Source organism: Grammomys surdaster, unplaced genomic scaffold, assembly GCF_004785775.1.
Source record: "Grammomys surdaster isolate TR1022 unplaced genomic scaffold, NIH_TR_1.0 139, whole genome shotgun sequence".
Lineage (NCBI taxonomy): Eukaryota > Metazoa > Chordata > Mammalia > Rodentia > Muridae > Grammomys > Grammomys surdaster.
In genome coordinates this window covers 20861323-20881270 of record NW_021604597.1, presented here as the reverse complement: position 1 = coordinate 20881270, position 19948 = coordinate 20861323, and the positions used below count along the sequence as shown (strand labels likewise).

Below are 19948 nucleotides of genomic sequence, written 5' to 3'. Positions count from 1 at the left end.
ATTCTGCACTGATAACTAATATTTGATCTTTTGTCTCTACTGTTCTAAGATTAGATTCAGTATCTCAACATATGATAAAAATAATTTAGAACATATCTCAAACAGATAATAAATTTTTTTATTATGTGTCACAAAAATTGTTACTAAGCTTGGTTAAGGTTTCTCTGTTTGATTTAAGTTCATGGATAGGATGCTTGATGTTGAACATGTGTTGCTTTTAGGTTAGTGGGTTCTCCAATGTGCCTGCATGCTACTTTCCTCTGGACCACAATCCCTATTTGTTAAATTCAACTCAAATTTCGGCAACGGGCATAACAGCAGAACTCCAGTTGAATCCTGCAAATGCTAGAATTAATCTTCCATCTAATCCCATCTCCACTCTCCGTGTGGAAGTAAAATATCACAAAAATGACATGCTACAGTTTAAGGTAAGTTAAGTATAAACTTTCTAAGGAAAAAGAGTTAATTTAATTTTTGTTTGTATTTTTGTTTGTTTGCTTTTTGGTTTTTGTTTTATCATTGCCTTTTTTTCATATGGTATGCTAGATACAAAGTAGCTATTCAGAAATGGACAATTATAAATGCTCCTTTGGGAAAGATTATGTAAAACCTGTGCTCTATTAGCAGTAAGTATAAACACTTATATATTGTCACTGTTCCTTTGCAACAGATTTATGATGCACATCATAAGAGATATGAAGTTCCTGTACCACTAAATATCCCAGACACCCCTACAAGCTCTTATGAAAATAGACTCTATGATGTAGAAATCAAGGAAAATCCTTTTGGCATCCAGGTTCGAAGGAGAAGCAGTGGAAAGCTTATGTAAGTGATTAGATAATTTCATAGGAAAGTGAAAGTGTTTAGTTTAAAAGAGCAATATGCTAACAGTTAGTTGTATAAAATGGTTTCCCAAATTTAACATTTTTAAACAGCATATTCATAGGATCATACAAAGAACTCATCCAAAACGTTAGTTTACTCCATAGATATGATTACTTTTTGTAGGGGCAGTTTTTGATGTTAAGATTCTATTCACCAATTGGCTCTAGATTTGCCAGTAATGAAATCTATGGGCTAATTACTGTGCAGAAGGCACAGGCAGGACTTCTGGGTCCCTGGAGGTAGGCAGGGAGATACAGGAAGGAAAGGAAGGAAGGAAAACAGAGTTCATCATGCTTTGGAGAGAAAAGAACTAAGAGCCATGTGAGATCTCAAATGGAGTAGCCACACAGGGGAGTTTAGCAACTGAAGATTAGGGTAGATGGGAGAAGCATAGATAAAAATATTATTAGGGCCACGGTTTTCTAAGTGGGAGATAGTAATGATTAGCAATAATGTCCAAAGGCAAGTTGAAAAAGAACAACTGTGTGTGTGTGTGTGTCTTTTATCCGTGGGTTAAAGGGAAGCTGGGAGAGGGCTTGTAGTACAGCCCCCATCCCAGAGCAAAGGTAGAGATAAACCACATGTAACAACTTTTGTTAACAAATATTATACTTAATATTATAATAATATAATTATAGCAGATTCATTCTAAAATACATGATATGTGATGGTACAATAAGCAATTAGGACTGTACTATGTAAATGAGTTTGAAAACTTGAGATGTTTGTGAGATCTGGAACTTGATATATTGATGAAAATAAATTGAGAAAAGTCTGTATTAATTTTATAGTGTATGAATGTATTAAAATATCATTCTCTTCATGTTTACCAATTGCACCAAGTTAAAATGAATTTTCATTTAAGTTCACAATTGATGGCAGAATGCTTATGGGCAGTCTTGATGCAAATAAAGAAAACCCTGACTACCCTGGTTTAATATGATTTTATTACAGAAATTTTTTTTTAGTTTGAAGTATTAACAAATGAAATCATGTGTGAAACAAATACTGGGGGCGGGTTTGCAATATTTTAAAAAATTACACAGAAGCTTTAGTGTATCTCAGATTTTTCATAACATTAATATCTCAAGATCCTTGCTGACTTCACTTTCTTTTCCTCCATTTTTCTATTTTCTCACAAATAGTTATATTAACAATCTATTCTCTTTGAATATATTTTTCCTACATACCATGTATTATAAATACAAAATACAGTAAGAAAACAGCCCAATGTAGTAACTGGGAAAACTTACCATTGAAATACCCATTATGTTTATAGCTTCTAAGAAGAAGTATTTTTAAAGTTACAGAAGATAAAAATAAAAATAATGACTATTCCATAAAATAGATAAAAATAATTCATATTTATTTTTAAGATATGAATGAAGAAATTAATATAATCTTGATCAGTTATAATTTTATCATATATTGGACTAAAATAAAATGATATTCTCATCTTATATCTTCAATAATAGTACATAAAATACATTTTAATTATTAAGTCATTAAATTGGTCAGAAGTAAAATATAACCATAATTACCTATATTCATTTGGTACCTGGCTATAATTAGGAGCATATGAAAAATTAACTCCTCAGATCACAAAGAAAAATTACCATCATTATTTGCAATGTTACTTACTGTGTGCATGCATACAGAAAATGTATTTATTTGCTTTCTGGAAAAATAAAAGTAATTCTAGTTATTACTTTTTAATTTTCTACATATTTACAGAGATAGACTGGTTTGTTTCCTTCTGTTTTCAGCTGGGATTCTCGCCTGCCTGGATTTGCCTTCAATGATCAATTCATTCAGATATCTACACGTCTGCCATCACAATATTTATATGGTTTCGGGGAAGCGGAACACACAGCATTCAAACGAAATTTGAATTGGCATACTTGGGGGATGTTCACAAGAGATCAACCTCCTGGAGTAGGTACCAATTTGTGGCTACCAAATGAGGCAGCAAAGATAGTGATGACGATCTAGTTCACTTCTTTGCAGGCTGATAACTCAAGCCTGAAACACTTAATATAAAGAGGAATATAGACTTGAACTGCTGATGTGGTTTTCTGAAAGAAAAAAAAAACAATATTATCAGAAATTACAGAAAAAAGTAGAAAATATACATTTTAAAAGTATTTTGAAAAATATTGAACAATTTTTTATTTTAGTTCTTAGATTTTATTTTTAACTTTGGAAATACATTTAATTTTAATTTTTTTATCTTTTTTTTAACACACTGAGTCCAATAGTGCTTCCAACATATAGATGGGCATAAGGTATCTAGCAGAGCCTGGGAAACCTACCAGTGGCCATTTGTAAAGAGTGATTCTCTCTTCCTAGCAGTAGCTGAAGGCAATTTACTCCTGGCTAAATGTGGGGCACTCTGCCTCTCTTTCCTAATCCATAATCAGATCCTTTGAAGAGAAATGCTCTGAGGTTATGTGTGCAGCTATCATGGTATATTGAGAGTATAGCATTTCACAGAACTCTTGGACATCCCTTGCTTCCTTTGTGTCTCCTGTTTTGAAATGTAATCTGAGTGTAGAAAATTGATATAGAGGTATACATGTCCTAATTTTGATAGTCACTGGTGATCATAATCACCACTTTCAACAGTGGTACTTCTCCACATTCAGCACAGCTACCTGCTATGATAAGTTTCTTTGACCAAGGTTGGTGGCAACTCAAATCTATGTAGATACACTTAAATTAGAAAAACAATTTAACAACATGACCATTTAGAAAAGCAACATCAATAGGTTCTCTGCTCGAGCCTGTGACTCCCCTCACCATGTTTTTTGGGGCTATATGTTTATAACATTATGTCTGAAACCTTCCTGTTGGCACATGTCAATTCCAATCAGGACAGCAATTGGCCACTTCCATAAACTATCTTGCAACTATTGCTCAGTGTGTACACCTTGTTGGGTATGTCGTTATTATATCATGTAGGCGAAGGCATTGATCAAGTGAGATCGTTGATATTTTTTCTACCCCCAGGAACTGGCATAGCACCTCTCTAGCATTTATGTGTTAGATAACAGAATACATACAAAGGCTGTATCAAGATTATTTCCAAAGAAATCTTCATTAGTAATATAGCTATTATTTGATTAACTTGATCTAGATTTAAAATTGATTCGTAACTAGTTTATTAACTTTCCAGCCACATAGAACAAAAATACTTATAGGATTCCTGGAGATAACTTCTTGTGGTATATATACATCACTATTAGTTATTTGATGCCATACCCCTATATTCCATGCATAAAATTGTACATTTTATGCGTTCAAACTACTACTTATATCCTTAACAATATTCCTATGTGTTCTGATACTTCCTAGGGTTCTATTTTGATATCAGAACACATTTCTTGGACACCCAACACATTGAAAAATAAATAATAATAATTGTTATCATTCCAAATATATCATGAATAAAAATGTTTTAAAAACTAACTCACCGTCAGTTTTACTTGAAATTTCTACTTGAAGGATATATTCATTAACAATAAAGTAATATTACACTTATTTATGTGATGATATGTATAATCAATGCTGTCTTTACCATACTGAAAATGTATCAGCATCTATTCAAAAGAGTGCTATATCAAAATTATTTCAAAAGAATTCTTTAATAATAATTAATATAGCAGCTATTTGATTAATTTGATCATTTCACATGCTAATATATTACTAAAATTTGAGTTCGAAAATCAAAATTGCATTCTGAATATTAAAGTCTATTTTTATAAACATTTTGTTCTTGATAGTTGAATTACTTACATCACTATATTTCTTTCCAGGACATTTTATTTTAGGAATAGTGCTAACTTACAAATAAAGTGAGATACCCAACTTCTTGCAAGGAACAACTACTTTACCATCAGGGCTGCTTGTCAGTTACTGTCACATCCTTTATGGATGTTACATATTTTCTTATTTAATGGCATTCTCTATAGAAGTATCCATTCAAATAAAAGATGTTTAAATGTGATACATTTTATTCAAGTACAGTTGAATTTGATAATAAAGAATAAATTAATTCCCAAGCTTAATGTTACTTAATTTAAGCAACATTGATTTAGCTCATTCCTTATTGTTCCTAAATATACATTATGTTTTTTAACTTTCAGTATAAACTGAATTCCTATGGATTCCATCCCTATTATATGGCTTTGGAGGATGAGGGCAATGCTCACGGAGTTCTTTTACTGAACAGCAACGGAATGGGTAAAGCTACAATTTGATTAATTTCTCATGTAAAATAGGTAAATGTGATCTAATAACAAATAGCTCTTGCAGATAAAAACTTAAGTCTTATTTTGGATTTTCAGATGTTGCATTCCAGCCAACTCCTGCTCTAACCTTCCGTACAATTGGTGGAATCTTGGATTTTTACATGTTTTTGGGACCAACCCCAGAAGTTGCAACAAGGCAATATCATGAAGTATGAATGCATATTTATTAAAATTTTTTATAGGTTTATTTACAATGTAAATTATTTCTTTTTATCTAACTTATAATATTTTTAAAGGTAATTGGCTTTCCAGTCATGCCACCTTACTGGGCTCTAGGATTCCAATTATGTCGGTATGGATACAGAAATACTTCAGAGATTGAGCAACTGTACAACGAAATGGTGGCTGCTAAAATTCCCTATGTATGTATATTAATAATATGTGGATTCCATAAAGACAGAGTGAAATAATATACACTGTAATCTTTGGGATTATATTAAACATTTGGAAATAATGCTTATATTTCAGCAGCATCTTATGAATTAGATGCAGGATTTTTTGCATATTTTTGTCATATACATAAGTAAGGAGCTATAATATTCCCCTTTTGCTTACTTTCCTACTTTAAAGATCCTGAACTGTTCTAAACAAACCTCTTTACACATTTTTTTCTTGCATACATTGTGGTTAGATTAGTCTGGTTTGTTCTGTTTTCAATGTCTGAGTAATCTGTAGAATCACTTAATGTGACAAGTTTGAAGGAGTTTGACATGAACCATGTGAATGGATCCTAAGATATAGAGTTGGATTAGATAAGGCTGAATGGCAGACTTTACAGAATATGCTGTTTCCATAATGCTCAGGAGATCAATTTAATCTATATTAAAGAATTCTTGTAACACATGTACACACCAGTATACTAGGCTATCAGCATAAGAGCTAATTTTACATTAAGAACCTCATTATATAACATTGTTTTTATATCAGAATCTACTATTGCTGAATGCATTATTATCAGAAAAATAATTACACACAAGCAAATCAATATTTGAAAATGAGATTTTCGAATATTATCCTAGTATGACAGTTAAAATATTTACATAAACTGGAATAATTTAAGAAAATATCAATTGACAGGAAATAGGTGGCAAATTAGTTGTTTAAGACTCATTTTAAATTTCTGATGGTAAATTTCAAGTTTGGTGCTTTAAAAATATTTCCAAATATTTAAATGTAAACAGTGAATCATTTAACATATTTTCAAAATCAATTTAAATTATATAAGACCAAACAATTTATAATAATTAATAAAATTTTAAATATTTTGTTTCTTTTGCTATTGTTAGAATTAATTAAATTATCTTGAATCTATTTATGGTTAATATGACTATAAAAGTATTTTTGATATCTGCATTGAAATTTTAATTTTTAAGGGAACATATTACTGTAATTTCATAGCATTAAAATCCTTTTGTCGCTGTTTTACATGGAATCCAATATTGAATTTTTTTTTAATTTAGAATGTTTACTTCTCAAATAAAATTATTGTTGAACAATTGACCAAACCAATCATGCATATAAAATTGTTCTTAGTCTGTTTTTCATTCTTGATCACCTTTTTTGACTTCTTTAATACAGGCTTGATGCAAGACACAACCTCCAAAGAATTCTTCCAATTTGTTATTATTTTCTATTTTAGGATGTTCAGTATACAGACATTAATTATATGGAAAGGCAACTAGACTTCACAATTGGTGAACGATTCAAGACTCTTCCTCAGTTTGTTGACAAAATAAGAAGCGAGGGAATGAAATATATTATTATACTGGTCAGTATCAATTTTTAAGGGAATTCTATTATTTGTTTGTATTTACTTCTCTAAAATGAGGGTATGAAAGACTTTAAAAAGAAAAAGGAGGACACCTTTGGACTTGGAGCCTGGTGATGATTCAGTAATTAAGAAAACTTCCTCTTTTTAGGAAAAGCCCAGTTTTGGCCTCTTCTGGCCTTTTCAGCACCAATGGCACAGGGGCACACACACACATACAAACATACACACACACACACACACACACACATACACACAGCACATTTAAGTAATGAAAACAATTATCAAACTCTACTCTTACCTATTGACATTTTTCATTTTAATATTTTATTGTATTTACATGGGCTATTCCCAGCTACCTGAGAATAAGTTCTATGTATAAATACAAAGTCACATGACAGATATTAAAGACAAAATATACCTTCCTCACCACTCTAGTTGTAAATGGTTTCAACTTACACAAATGAGAGGAGATATTTTTGCTCCCATATAAACCTTAGATGTTCTTTTGAATTTCTTCTTCTGTTTTTTTTTCTCATTTAAAATTTGGTTTCCTCTGGGATTAATAAAAGTAATCAGTGAGAGGTAAGTTTATCAATATACTTATGGAGCAAGCTAGACAACTGAAAAATTCAACAGATAAAAATGAAACCAAAAAGCATTAAATAAGCTTGCTTGAGTTCCTAGCAGATTGTTTTGAGAATTTTTAGAACATTGGTGTGGCCCTGGTGTTTGGCCATTTCTTCAAATGAGAACAGAAAGTTGTGATAATGCAAAGGTAGTAAGTTACAGTGTCTCTGATTGGCCACCTAAAATAATTGGAGATTTGCTCTGTATGCAATTTGTTTTAATTGTGTATTGTTATTTTAATCTTAGGATCCAGCAATTTCAGCAAATGAAACACAGCCTTACCCCGCCTTTGAACGAGGAATACAGAAAGATGTTTTTGTCAAATGGCCTAACACAGATGACATTTGTTGGGCAAAGGTACTCAATACTGTTAAACTAGATCATCTTGAAAATGCTAGATATTTTAATTTTGTTTTTAATATTTTTAAAACATTCAGAATGAAAGATAAAAATGTATATTTAATAATTAAAATATATGTACTGATCTAAATCTGATCTAAATCTGAATTATTAGGCACAAATAAAGAATTCATATAAATCCTAAAGCTAAATATTTTATCATTAAATTGTGTATCATTTTTTAAATATGTTTTGTGTTTTATAATGAAACTTCCTATAGTGGATGCTGTGATGAATACTTATGTATTCTTACTTTTGCAGAAAGCATCTTATTAATAAAAAGAGTAATGGTTTGGGCTTTGTTGTTATTTTATTTGAGAACTAAATTTATCTGATTAAAGTGAATAAGGAAAGTCATTCACTGAACCTTATAAACAGTGATACTGAGAGCCAAGTGAATTATGGGAACATCTGGATTTGATTTCCATATAGTATTTTTAAGGATTAAATAGAACGGGGAAATTAAAAGAGTGAAAGCTGAGATTAACATCTACAGCAAGATCAGACCTTCACTGGTGTGGGAGAAGCCAGCAGGACAATCTTGGTAATGGAGAATATTGAGCTGCCAGGAGTCAGAGACCGGTAGCTTATAGTAGGGAGGATAGAGGTAATGGTTTCCCAGACATGAAAACTGTTTTTCTATACAAACTGGGTTAAAAGAATGATAAGTCAAATTGCCCATTTTTGCAACCTCTGAGCTTTAAGGCTTGGGGGTCAGGGTTAGTTATTTTCTCTGACTCCTGTGACTAGCACATTTCCTAGAACCTTGGGCCTGTTTTATGTCCCGTGATTAGGAAGATTATCCTTTAATATTCAAAAAAAGTCCAATAATATTTAAAATAGGATAAATTATACAAATTCCTATGTAAATGACATAATTTATTAAATATGTTTAATTTTTTTCTACTTTGTTGGTCATTGGCATTGTTGTTTTTGAATCCAACTTATGATATTGAATTCAAGCACAGCCTGAACACTAGTTAATCGTTTTTATCACATTCATGGTGGTTATATTACATGCTAAAATTTACAGAATGTGGATGAAGAAAATAGACATATTTTAGACATATTTCTCTAGATTTAAAAATATTATAAAATGAAATGGATAAGGTACAAGAATAGGGATTAGAGGGACAGAAATATAAAAGTTAGATTTTGCCTCTAATAACATTCCTAATTTATACAACAATCATACCCCACTCATCTTGAATTATTATTCTATTACTACTTTTTGACAGGTTTGGCCAGATTTGCCTAATGTTACAATAGATGAGACCATAACAGAAGATGAAGCTGTTAACGTAAGTCTTGTATTGCTAAATTCCAAAAATCAGATTTTGAAATTAAATGTTATATTAGCATATACTTGAAATTGAAGATTTTCCTTTTAAAAGGAGGAAGGTTCTTTTTTTAAAAAAATAATTTCTATTGGATTGTCTTTCATTGTCTTTATCTAATTTTTCCTATATATAAAGCTTTTTGAGTAACTAGATAAAGTGATTGTATGTTTTAAATCATATTTGGGATTTTCATCTTATCACAGTAATGTTTTGGTTCTTTGGTTCTTTTGTTTGCTTGTTGGTTTTTGATTTTATACCATTTTAATTATATGCAAGTATTAAGGTCAGTTCTAGGTTGAGGAACTAGCAATACAATAGATGCCAATAGTCAAGAAAGAACCAAGACAATAAACACAAATGGTCAAAGAACAAGCAAGGCAATAAACAAAGTTCCATGATCACTCCAGTGATCACTGTTTCTAAGGGTTTATCAGGATGACCAAAATATCTGAGACTACTTCCCTGTTCTAGCCCAAAGTTATTTTCATTCCTGAAGCTTACTTTCTTGTTCTACCATAAGATTAGATTACTGCCTGATAATTTTAGGTTTCAAACTCAGGTCAAATGGTTAGGAAGACTATTTAGCATATCAAAGTGAAGCCAGGCACTAGCAGGAATTACTTGTTACAGGACCCTCTGACTTGCTTAACCCACACCCATACCCTGAACTTTTTCAACCCAGGGGCTGGGCTGTCTTTATCTCAGCTTCCGTTCTTTACGTAACTTGCTGCAATTGCTCCCTGACTCTCCCATTCCCTCACCCCTCTCCTTAGGTAGCTCATGGACATATCTATTCCACACTCTCCCAGATGTCTTTGCCTCTGGCTATGCTCTCTTATAAACTTTCCCCTCTACCATGTACTTTCCTTTAGATTTTATTTTTAATTCACTTAACATGAGATGTTATTGTAATAATACTTTTCTTTCCTTTGATTACCCTATATCACTCAGCATACTACTCCCAGATTCTGAGATGATAAAAAGGGAAGCATTATTATGCTTATCTTGTAGAAAATGAGTTTTTAAGACACAAGTTGTCACAAAAGACAGCTTTTACCTGGATCTTCTTCTCCCGGAAAACATTAATTGCTAGAACCTCCTCAATTTGTGGGTTGTGGATTTGTATACATCTCCTTTTTCTGTGTTTGGATGTCATCTGGCTTGAGCTTACACAACCCCTGTGATTTACTTGTGAAACTGCTCTATATTGTCAAAAAAGTGCTTGTAGTCATCTGCCACCTCTGACTCATGGAATCATGTAGCCCGTTTTCCCCAAGATCCTTGAGCTGTTCTCTCATCACCCACTTAAGATTGGGAGGTACACTTTCTTTCTCTTTGCACTTTCATCCCTGTCCTCATTGCCATGGGATGTTGGAGAGAAACTACATTCATCATTACACATGTGGAATTGAGAATCTGAAAACAAAGTTCTGGTCACATATACATGTTCTCTGAAGACTTTTTCAATTTCATTTTGTTTAGGCTTCAAGAGCATATGTAGCATTTCCAGACTTCTTTAGGAATTCCACCTCAGAGTGGTGGGCAAGAGAAATTTATGATTTCTACAATGAAAAAATGAAGTTTGATGGCTTGTGGATTGTACGTGAGCTTTTACGACTTTTTTAAAGACTTTTTTCTTATATTTATTCTGTAGTGGTTTTGCAAATCTAATTATGCCTATATAGCCTTGTAGCTTAGCTCACTCTTTTGTTGCTAAACATTGTTATACAAAAGACTGCTAGAATAGACCTTTAAATTTTCAATATATATGTATGACTGTTACTTCCTGGGTTTTTCCACTTGAGAAAGTAGCCAAAGTAGCCTCCACTTTTAATTATGAAAAATGCATTAACTGCTTTCTTTATTTTATCTAGTGCAAAAATGTCACACTTAAATATTAACAAAAGTAATGCCTTTCAAATACCTTTCTTATTTTAGAAGAAACTTTATAATTTGTTACTAATTTTTTTAGTATCATTTTGAGATAGAATAAGAGAATCTACTTTTCTATAGGTAAAAATGTAATTCAGGAGAATATACACAATGTTTGTCCAGTTTTTGATTGGGATTGATTGCTGTGATGCCTTGAACATGAATATTTATATTTACTAAGTCTTTAAGGAAAATTTAATGTATGAACATACCTATAGGATACAAAATTCCATGTGATTCAAAATCATTTATCTGTTATTCAAACATTTGAAGTATAAGAAATATTTCATAAACATATTCTTGAGAATTAAACATGGGTCAGAAAAGATAATTTTTTCTCAAGTGGAAGAAGTCATTTCATAAGAGTTATTCAAGGATCTGTCCATTTTGCTTGATTATAGAGATTCTAATCCAGTAGAGGTGCTCCTTGTTGCTTCTTGGCCTATGGCTGAGATCAAGAATAAAGATGCCCCTTGAAGTATTTATCTTGTAAACTACATCTTGTACTTCAAACATAAAACAATTTTTGCCAGTTTGAAGTTAGAGGGAGTGGAAATTATAAGACATATATGATCATAAATTAAATCATGGTAGCATAATATTCGATTCAGTCTTATTTGCATAAATCTCCATGAGAAATATATTTTCTGTTTTTCTAACGAGACATAAATTATAGAAATCCCTTTGAATATTCTGAGCTAAACAAGGCAATTTGATCAAATGTTTTAAAATTTTGAAATATGGAGAAAACAAAAAGCAGTTCAAAACTGTTTATCTTATTTGCACTCCAACACTCCAAATTATTTACTATAGTACTCTTTATTTCCCAGATAATCCACGCCTCTTAAAAAATGACAATGTCAACTCAGTCTCCTGAGCTCTGGAGTTATACATCTGTGCTATCAAATTACTCTTTTTAACTTGTTGTTTTCTCTTTAAGGATATGAATGAGCCTTCCAGCTTTGTAAACGGAACAGTTACGAATCAATGCAGAAATGATACACTGAATTATCCACCTTATTTCCCAGGTACAATTTGATGGCTATACTTTTTTATAATATTGTATCATTAGTATTGCTTATTGTTTATGCAGACCTCAAGTTATAGTAAGTATAAATTTATCCTAAAATTTCAACAGTCAGTCACACAGACCAATATGTCCAATCTCATGCCCAATGTCCTACAACTCAACACTGTTTTGAAGATAAAAGCAAATGTTTTGTTTTTGTTCTCATAATTCTAACTTAACTTTGCATCATGATTTTCTAAGAATTTCCTAAAATAAATTAATTCCTTTAATCATTAAAAATTGCTTAGCAATTTTTCCTAGGAATGAGAAAATGGAAGAAAGTTATGATTTTCTGCCACTTGTGATCTGGTGACAGATAATGTCTGAAAGAAAGTAGCAAACACATTTGTTGAAGTCAAGAACAGCTTTGGTTCTGAGATTTTTGCTCTAAGTGAATTATTTTAATGAAAATGTACTGAATCAAAATTTGATGTCTAAATGAATGAAAAGCAATAGAAATTTTAGCAATGTAGAGATGGGTTGATGGTAGAGTACCTATTGCTCTTTCAGAGAACCAAAGTTTGGTTCTTAACACCCACCCACAGAAGTTCAACACTACCTACAAAACTTCAGGTCCAGAGGATCCAGCACTACTTTCTGGCCTCCATGACCACTTATACTCATGGACGTGTGCACATATATAAGAAATACAAAGTAAATTATAAAAAGTCATATGCAACTGAGAATGTACTTATATTTTAGGTATTTATAAAGATTGATGTAATATTCTCCAGGTCACTATAGACGTTTAAAATTAGTGTACACAAAATGTACAAATAATTAAAATTGTCAATTAAATCTCATAATTTGTTTTCCCTAAGAATATATGGGTGGATGGGATTTTAATTTGATAGAAAATATGTGCCTTTACTATGGCACATCAGGTGAATATAGGAAACTGGGGTATATAGTATTTCAGAATATTTGTAAGAACAGGCTTTTCACATATTCACCATAATGAATTGTTGAAAGTTTTGAGTGATCATTGTAGTTCTGAGCCTGAGTTCATTAGTATCCTGTTTATTCAGAAAGTAAAATATTATTTTGTACTTCATAAGAATATTGTATTATTAATAAAACAAATCTGAAAATTAATATTAATGTGTATGTAGTTATGAGCTACATATTTCAAGTCATGGTATTCAAAGTATTACAATATTTTCCCTGATTTTCACAGAACTCACAAAAAGAGGTGAAGGATTACATTTCCGAACTATGTGCATGGAAACTGAACATATCCTTAGTGATGGATCATCAGTTTTGCATTATGATGTACACAATTTATATGGATGGTCACAAGTAAAACCCACTCTGGAGTAAGTTATGTTTCGAATTTTCTACTCTGTGTTTCTGGTTCAATTATGTTGATGATATCAGCTTCAACCTTCCATACTTGAAGAGTCTTGCTGAATTTCTTTCTATTTCAATTGCTCTTTTTAATTTACTTCTTTCATAAATTTTATAAAAAAAATTTCATTTCTTTCAGTCAGGTAAGCAATCAGCCAGTCTACTTATCATTATAACGTTATTATTGTTTTTTATTTAATTTTTTTGTGTTAATCCATAGAATTATAGGCCATTTTAGTGTCACATGTATGTATATATATATATATATGTGTGTGTGTGTGTGTGTGATAGTAGATGTGTACGCCATATATATGTGTATCAAATATATGTATATCCTATATATAAATATATGCTAATATATTTATATGTCATACATATGTATATGTCATATATACATATATATGTTTTTCAAAGTGTGAGATATGTAAGGAAATACTTTTGTGATGAAAGATGAAAAATGAAAAGTGAAAAAAAGATGCAGATAGATTAATGTATCTTTGCATTAATTTTAAACTGAAATATATTTTAATAGTCAAAGTCATTAACTCTACCCTCTAAGGATAGAAGAGAAAGAAAAGAGTAATTATAAACACATTTGTAAAATACATTTTCTTGATGAGATTTGACTAGCGATAAATTGCAGAACTAAAGTACAATGATTGCTTTTTTAACAACAAATAATCCATTAAAGTCTCCAATTCTTTCTATGCTGTTATGCAAAGAGTGCTTTAGCAAACATATTCTTCAGAGTTATATGTACAAAATTATGGTTAAATTATAACTGAGACGATGAGCTACATTGAGTTATACATTTAGACTTATATGCTCTATTTGATTATTAGCTTAATTAATGTTATTTATAGTTAACTTACATTCATTGAAAGGTTAAAAAAATTTCATGTTAAATGTGCATGTTACTCTAGTGGATGTTAGAAGAGAATAAAAAGGTCTGTTATGCCTGGAAGGGTTTCAGTATATAGTGAGTGAAACGTTGTCTGTGACAGGACACCTGTACCATAAAGTAGATAATATGTTTTCATAAGGTTGCCTCAGTAAAAATATTTAAGACAAGCATTGTGACACAAGCACTTGGGAAGCAGATATCTGAGTTTGAGGCCAGTCTGGTATATAAAATAAGTTCCTGAGCAGTGAGGACTACTCAAAGAAACTCTATCTTAAAAAGCAAGCAAACTTATTTAAAGTAAATGAATGATATTAATATGCAACATATGTTTTCATTGTACAGTGCATTACAGAGCACCACTGGACAGAGAGGGATTGTCATCTCTCGGTCCACATATCCTACAGCTGGTCACTGGGGGGGACACTGGCTCGGAGACAATTACGCAAACTGGGATAATTTGGAAAAATCACTCATTGGTATGAGATAATTTTCTTCTATCAGTATTTTTTGTACTTTTCAAGAAAATATTTATTTGTCTTGTGCTAGGTAAATATCACTACAAGTAAGAATTAAAATATTATTATTGTTTTTATGAAACAGTATGTTACTGAATTGTCACTAGTCAGGCAGATATAATCAAGGATGCTTTAGAGAAGTAAATGACTGATGATATTCAGCTAGTTTATTTGGATATAAATATCTTTATCCATTTTAGGTTGTTTCCAGGTTGAAAATGCAAGAGCTTGAAGAGACAGTATTTGAAAGCAAAGAAAGAAGTTAGCATGTGTTATCTGCTAGAGATTAATAATCATTGAGAGATGGTAAAGGAAAAGCATATAACTAAAGTTTTTCTGATATTAGATGCATGGTAAAAGGCTATGCATTTCATACCATGAAAAGATAATTACCATTTTGATTCTAGACTTAAACATTATTGACTAATGATAGATTTCTTCAAACCACGCTCAAAATATCTTTACTAAAGAAATAAGAAATAGTATGTATTTAATTTTGATGAAATTCTCATTTGTTTTAGTACTTAATAAAAAAAATTACATTTGTTCTACATGATAAAATAAGTAACTAAATACTAGCAAAAATATTTATTTTAAAAATTAAAATTAAAACAAAACACTACCACTTAGACTTATGACACTGTGTTATGTTTATAGCTTATTTGTGCTTAAATTATGTTATAATGCTATTTTCTTAACCCATGTGATCTCTTATTTTTGAGAGTATCACTAATACTCATAAGTACAATAACAATTATTATAAGTTTTATAAGAAAATAATTTATTATTAATACCAAAGTATTTCATTTAATAAGAACTGATATACAAAGAGAACATCTTCATTTAATAAATGCATAATACTAAAATAAATGAAAATATCAATGTAATTTTTTTTATTTTATTTTTTAGGTATGCTGGAATTTAATCTTTTTGGGATACCATATGTAAGTAGATCTGTTCAATTTGTATTTGTAGTCTATACCTATTAAGAAATAGTACTTGATATGCAATAAATATAAACTATCTTTTAGGTTGGAGCAGATATCTGTGGTTTTTTTAACGATACTGAATACCATCTCTGTGCTCGTTGGACACAAGTTGGAGCCTTTTATCCATATGCGAGAAATCACAACATTCAATTTACTAGAGTATGTAATAATTTCTACATCTATGTCAACTTTGTTTTATTTATTTTTCCCTATACAGCCTTATATTGTTTGTTGTTGCTTCAATTATATTTTACTTGGCAATGTTATAAATGAATATTTCAAATCTTTTCATATTTATGAAGTAGTAGTAAGTATGGCCTGAAATGTACCCAGAAAACATGGCTTGCTTACAGAACACACACACTATAGCTGATCAATAAGATTTTGGAAGAGTTAGGGGAAAAAATATCTTACTGTAGAACATATTTCAAACTGGAACAGAGTTACAACAAAAATTTCAACTTGAAACTAAATTGGTTAGAAGTATGACACATTTGCAATAATGAATGAAATGGGAAGATCTAAAAGCAAATATTGAAAAAGCAACTTCAGAAATTGAAAAACAAGAAAATATAGTATGGTTTGCAGGAGCAGATTTCTGTGCAGTGGCAACCACTGAGAGTTATTAACTTATATGCATACAGTTTTTGAGTGTTATGTTAGACAGTGATTAATCTAATGGAAAACTGTGAACTATAAGAGACAATATCCTACTATGCATTAGCTTGTGCTAAACGTTTAGTTAATTTGCAGAGAAAAGGAGAACTGGTCAGAAAAGCATGTCAGTCCAATGTTGACAATAGAAACCATTAGAGAGACACAGTCTTAATACATTTACGAATTAACAGATTCAAGGTATGTTGAGAAAACATTGTACTATGCAAATTTTACTTGATCTAGGGGGAGTGGATTTATTTTCTTAATAATCAAATAACAAGAATACACACATATTAGGACTTCATTTTGAAGCAATTTTAACGAAAGGCAAACTGTGGTGTACTATTTTGAAGAACTATGAACATTTTAATAGAAACTTGCTATTAATTTAGGATATTACCACACTAGAGTAAAAGAACAGGGATTAAGGAAAGGGTGAGTAAGGAGCCATTTAAGGAATATTTATTGAAAATGTATATATATATGATTAAATATTATTTAGATTTTATTCTAAGGTTTCATTATATTATAATATGATTTATATCACATTTATATTTAAAAGAGGCTAAAATTAAATAAGCATGAGGAGTTGAAAATACAGTTGAGGACATATATATGATGGTTTTTCACATAAATGTTAATTCTATGATGGCTTGGATGAGGAGACATTTGAGCAGAGGTCTCAGCAAGAAAAAAATTAAATATTTGGGGAGAAGAATTCAAATGTAGATTTCTAGATTTAAAAGTCCCTGAGATGCTAATAATTTTGGAACAAAGATAGCATAATAAGGACAGATGGAAGAAATAACTATAAATAATTATCCTCAGAAAAGAATAATCAACTTGTTTAAATATTAATTAATATGATTGAACATAATTCTCTATGATATATATAGATACAGATATACTACCATATATATCATATGGTAGTATATCTGTATCTATATATATCATAGGGTATTATGATATATACTATTATATGTATACACACACACACACACACACACACACACACACACACACACATATATATTAGTGAATCAACAGACCAAAAGTTGAGATTAAGTAATGTCACAATAGCCTACTCTCTTTCTCTCTTTCTACTAACTTGACTATGAAACCACTATATATATAAAACTAAGGTACATAAGTCATGCATAACTTAATTTTTGGGCTGGTCATTTCAATCTTTGCTTATTCTAATAGTGCACTTACCAAGGAGAACACCAGGTTGTCATACCAACTTTCTTATTTCCAAAATCTAGTAAGTCACATTCTTGATTAACATGATGTAGCTCTGAAAGGCTCTTTGGTTATTGTTATTAACAAACCTAAGAGAAGTGTGTTTTGTAATTATTAGTAAGTGTAGTTTGTTTCCATGTTATAAACTAAAATATATAAAAATCACTGTCCCTTAAGTTTTCCTGATAAAAGCAACAATATTTTTGTAGATTCTTAGTATTGTACCATTAAGACTACTCCTTTGTCTTGAAGTGCATATTCCAAAGGAGACTTAAATGCATTCAAGATTAGTATGCACATTCTTCCTATGCTATTAATAGTACATTAATCTATTCATTTCACATGAGACTGTATGGTGGTATGTGAGGCTAATATGCTGAGCGCTACTTATCTCTTCCTATTTTGAGCCACTTTGTCTAACAAACCATATCATTTCCTTTCTAGATTTCTCATTCCCAACACTGAGTATTACATAGCTGACAGTATATTTATCATCTTCTAAAATATGAACTATACTTTGTATATGTATACCTACATTAAATCAAACTTTGAACTTAATTTACATTTTTATTAAAATGCTAATATTCTACCAGTTTCATTCTTCATATAAAATACAATTAAGGCAACATGGGAGATTTTTATAAAGATAGTATATGGAACATAACATTATTAATAATTTTCTACTTTTATTCTCTAACAATGTATTTGCATATTGAGATTCAAACAATGTGCTATGGCTGTTGAATTGCGCTTTGTTTCAGAGGCAAGATCCTGTATCCTGGAATGAAACTTTTGCCCAAATGTCAAAGAATGTTCTAGAAATCAGATACACTTTGCTGCCCTATTTCTATACACAAATGCATGAAGCCCATGTTCATGGTGGAACTGTCATCAGACCCCTAATGCATGAGTAAGTGTGAATTTTATTTTATTTCAATGAGTAGCTTTTGATTACTTTAATCTATTAGCTACTATAGTATATTTCATAGATGCTTTACTATACATTTTGATCTAATAAAGGAATTACATAAATAATTCTAATAAGCCCACTTATGTAGTCAGTTATCATATAAAATCTCCTAATAATTAAACAAGTCATACTTACTTTAAAATAGCTCTTTAACTTATTCATGAGGCATTTTGCTTCTCAAATCTCCTATGTTAACTGAGTAATTAAGCAAGGTGGACTCCAGTTTCACTGATGATAAATTAAAAAACCACACTGTCCATTATAACTTAAGAACTAATACTCAAAATAAAATTAAAATAATAAATTTCAATTTTATGCCTTCACTTGTGATTGAATGATTAAAAGATGTAACAAATAAGAAACTGCAATATTTCCAGCCCTAAGTGGAATATCTCCATCTCTTAAGGCTCAGCAATCATTGTGTGCTGGGTAGAAAGATTAAAAGAGCCAGAGAGACTGCAGATGACAACAGGAAAACAGTGATTTCTACACACAACAGGGAAGTTGCACTTGTGAACTCACAGTGCTCTAATGGTGTTCTCAAAAGTTTATGCAAGCCCAATCCAGACAAAATCCAAGCATGGAATGGTAAAATAGACAGGAAATACTACTCCTGGCTGACGAACTATTAGAAATGGATGACACTTAGCAGACAGAGAGTCAGTCTTAGGGGTCTAGCTCCTGGTGGGTTGAACATGCTCCAAGGGATAGTCACAGAATCAGTATATAGGCAGCACTTTTTGGACCCAGACGGTTGAGGGCACAATAAAAGGTTGTGATAGTTAGAGGCAATTAGCAGATGTGAATATGACTAACACAAAAAATAAAAACTCAAAATAATTATATTTAGAAAAAAATAAAGTTTGTAGTAAAAAAGATACACCTCCATTCAAGGTACATGGAGACTGTGTTCTTAGTTCATCTCCAGCTGCCCAACTTTTCCTCTCCATCTTCTACTGACACTCCTTAGTTTTCAGGCTAATTTGCTTGC

At 31.0% G+C, this 19948-nt stretch overlaps 1 protein-coding gene across 2 annotated transcripts in view; it reads left to right on the top strand.

Moving 5' to 3' along the window:
- Positions 1–19948, top strand: part of Si (sucrase-isomaltase) — a 70414-nt gene that overhangs the window by 39614 nt on the left and 10852 nt on the right. For both annotated transcript variants that reach the window (XM_028763595.1, XM_028763596.1), the window contains 16 exons: positions 222–428; positions 671–825; positions 2652–2820; positions 5031–5127; positions 5232–5344; positions 5432–5557; positions 6835–6963; positions 7840–7950; positions 9231–9293; positions 10815–10931; positions 12205–12292; positions 13511–13649; positions 14927–15060; positions 16009–16043; positions 16131–16247; positions 18749–18897. In XM_028763595.1, coding sequence (XP_028619428.1) covers positions 222–428; positions 671–825; positions 2652–2820; positions 5031–5127; positions 5232–5344; positions 5432–5557; positions 6835–6963; positions 7840–7950; positions 9231–9293; positions 10815–10931; positions 12205–12292; positions 13511–13649; positions 14927–15060; positions 16009–16043; positions 16131–16247; positions 18749–18897 — 1949 coding nt within the window. The remainder of the gene's footprint in view (positions 1–221; positions 429–670; positions 826–2651; positions 2821–5030; positions 5128–5231; positions 5345–5431; positions 5558–6834; positions 6964–7839; positions 7951–9230; positions 9294–10814; positions 10932–12204; positions 12293–13510; positions 13650–14926; positions 15061–16008; positions 16044–16130; positions 16248–18748; positions 18898–19948) is intronic.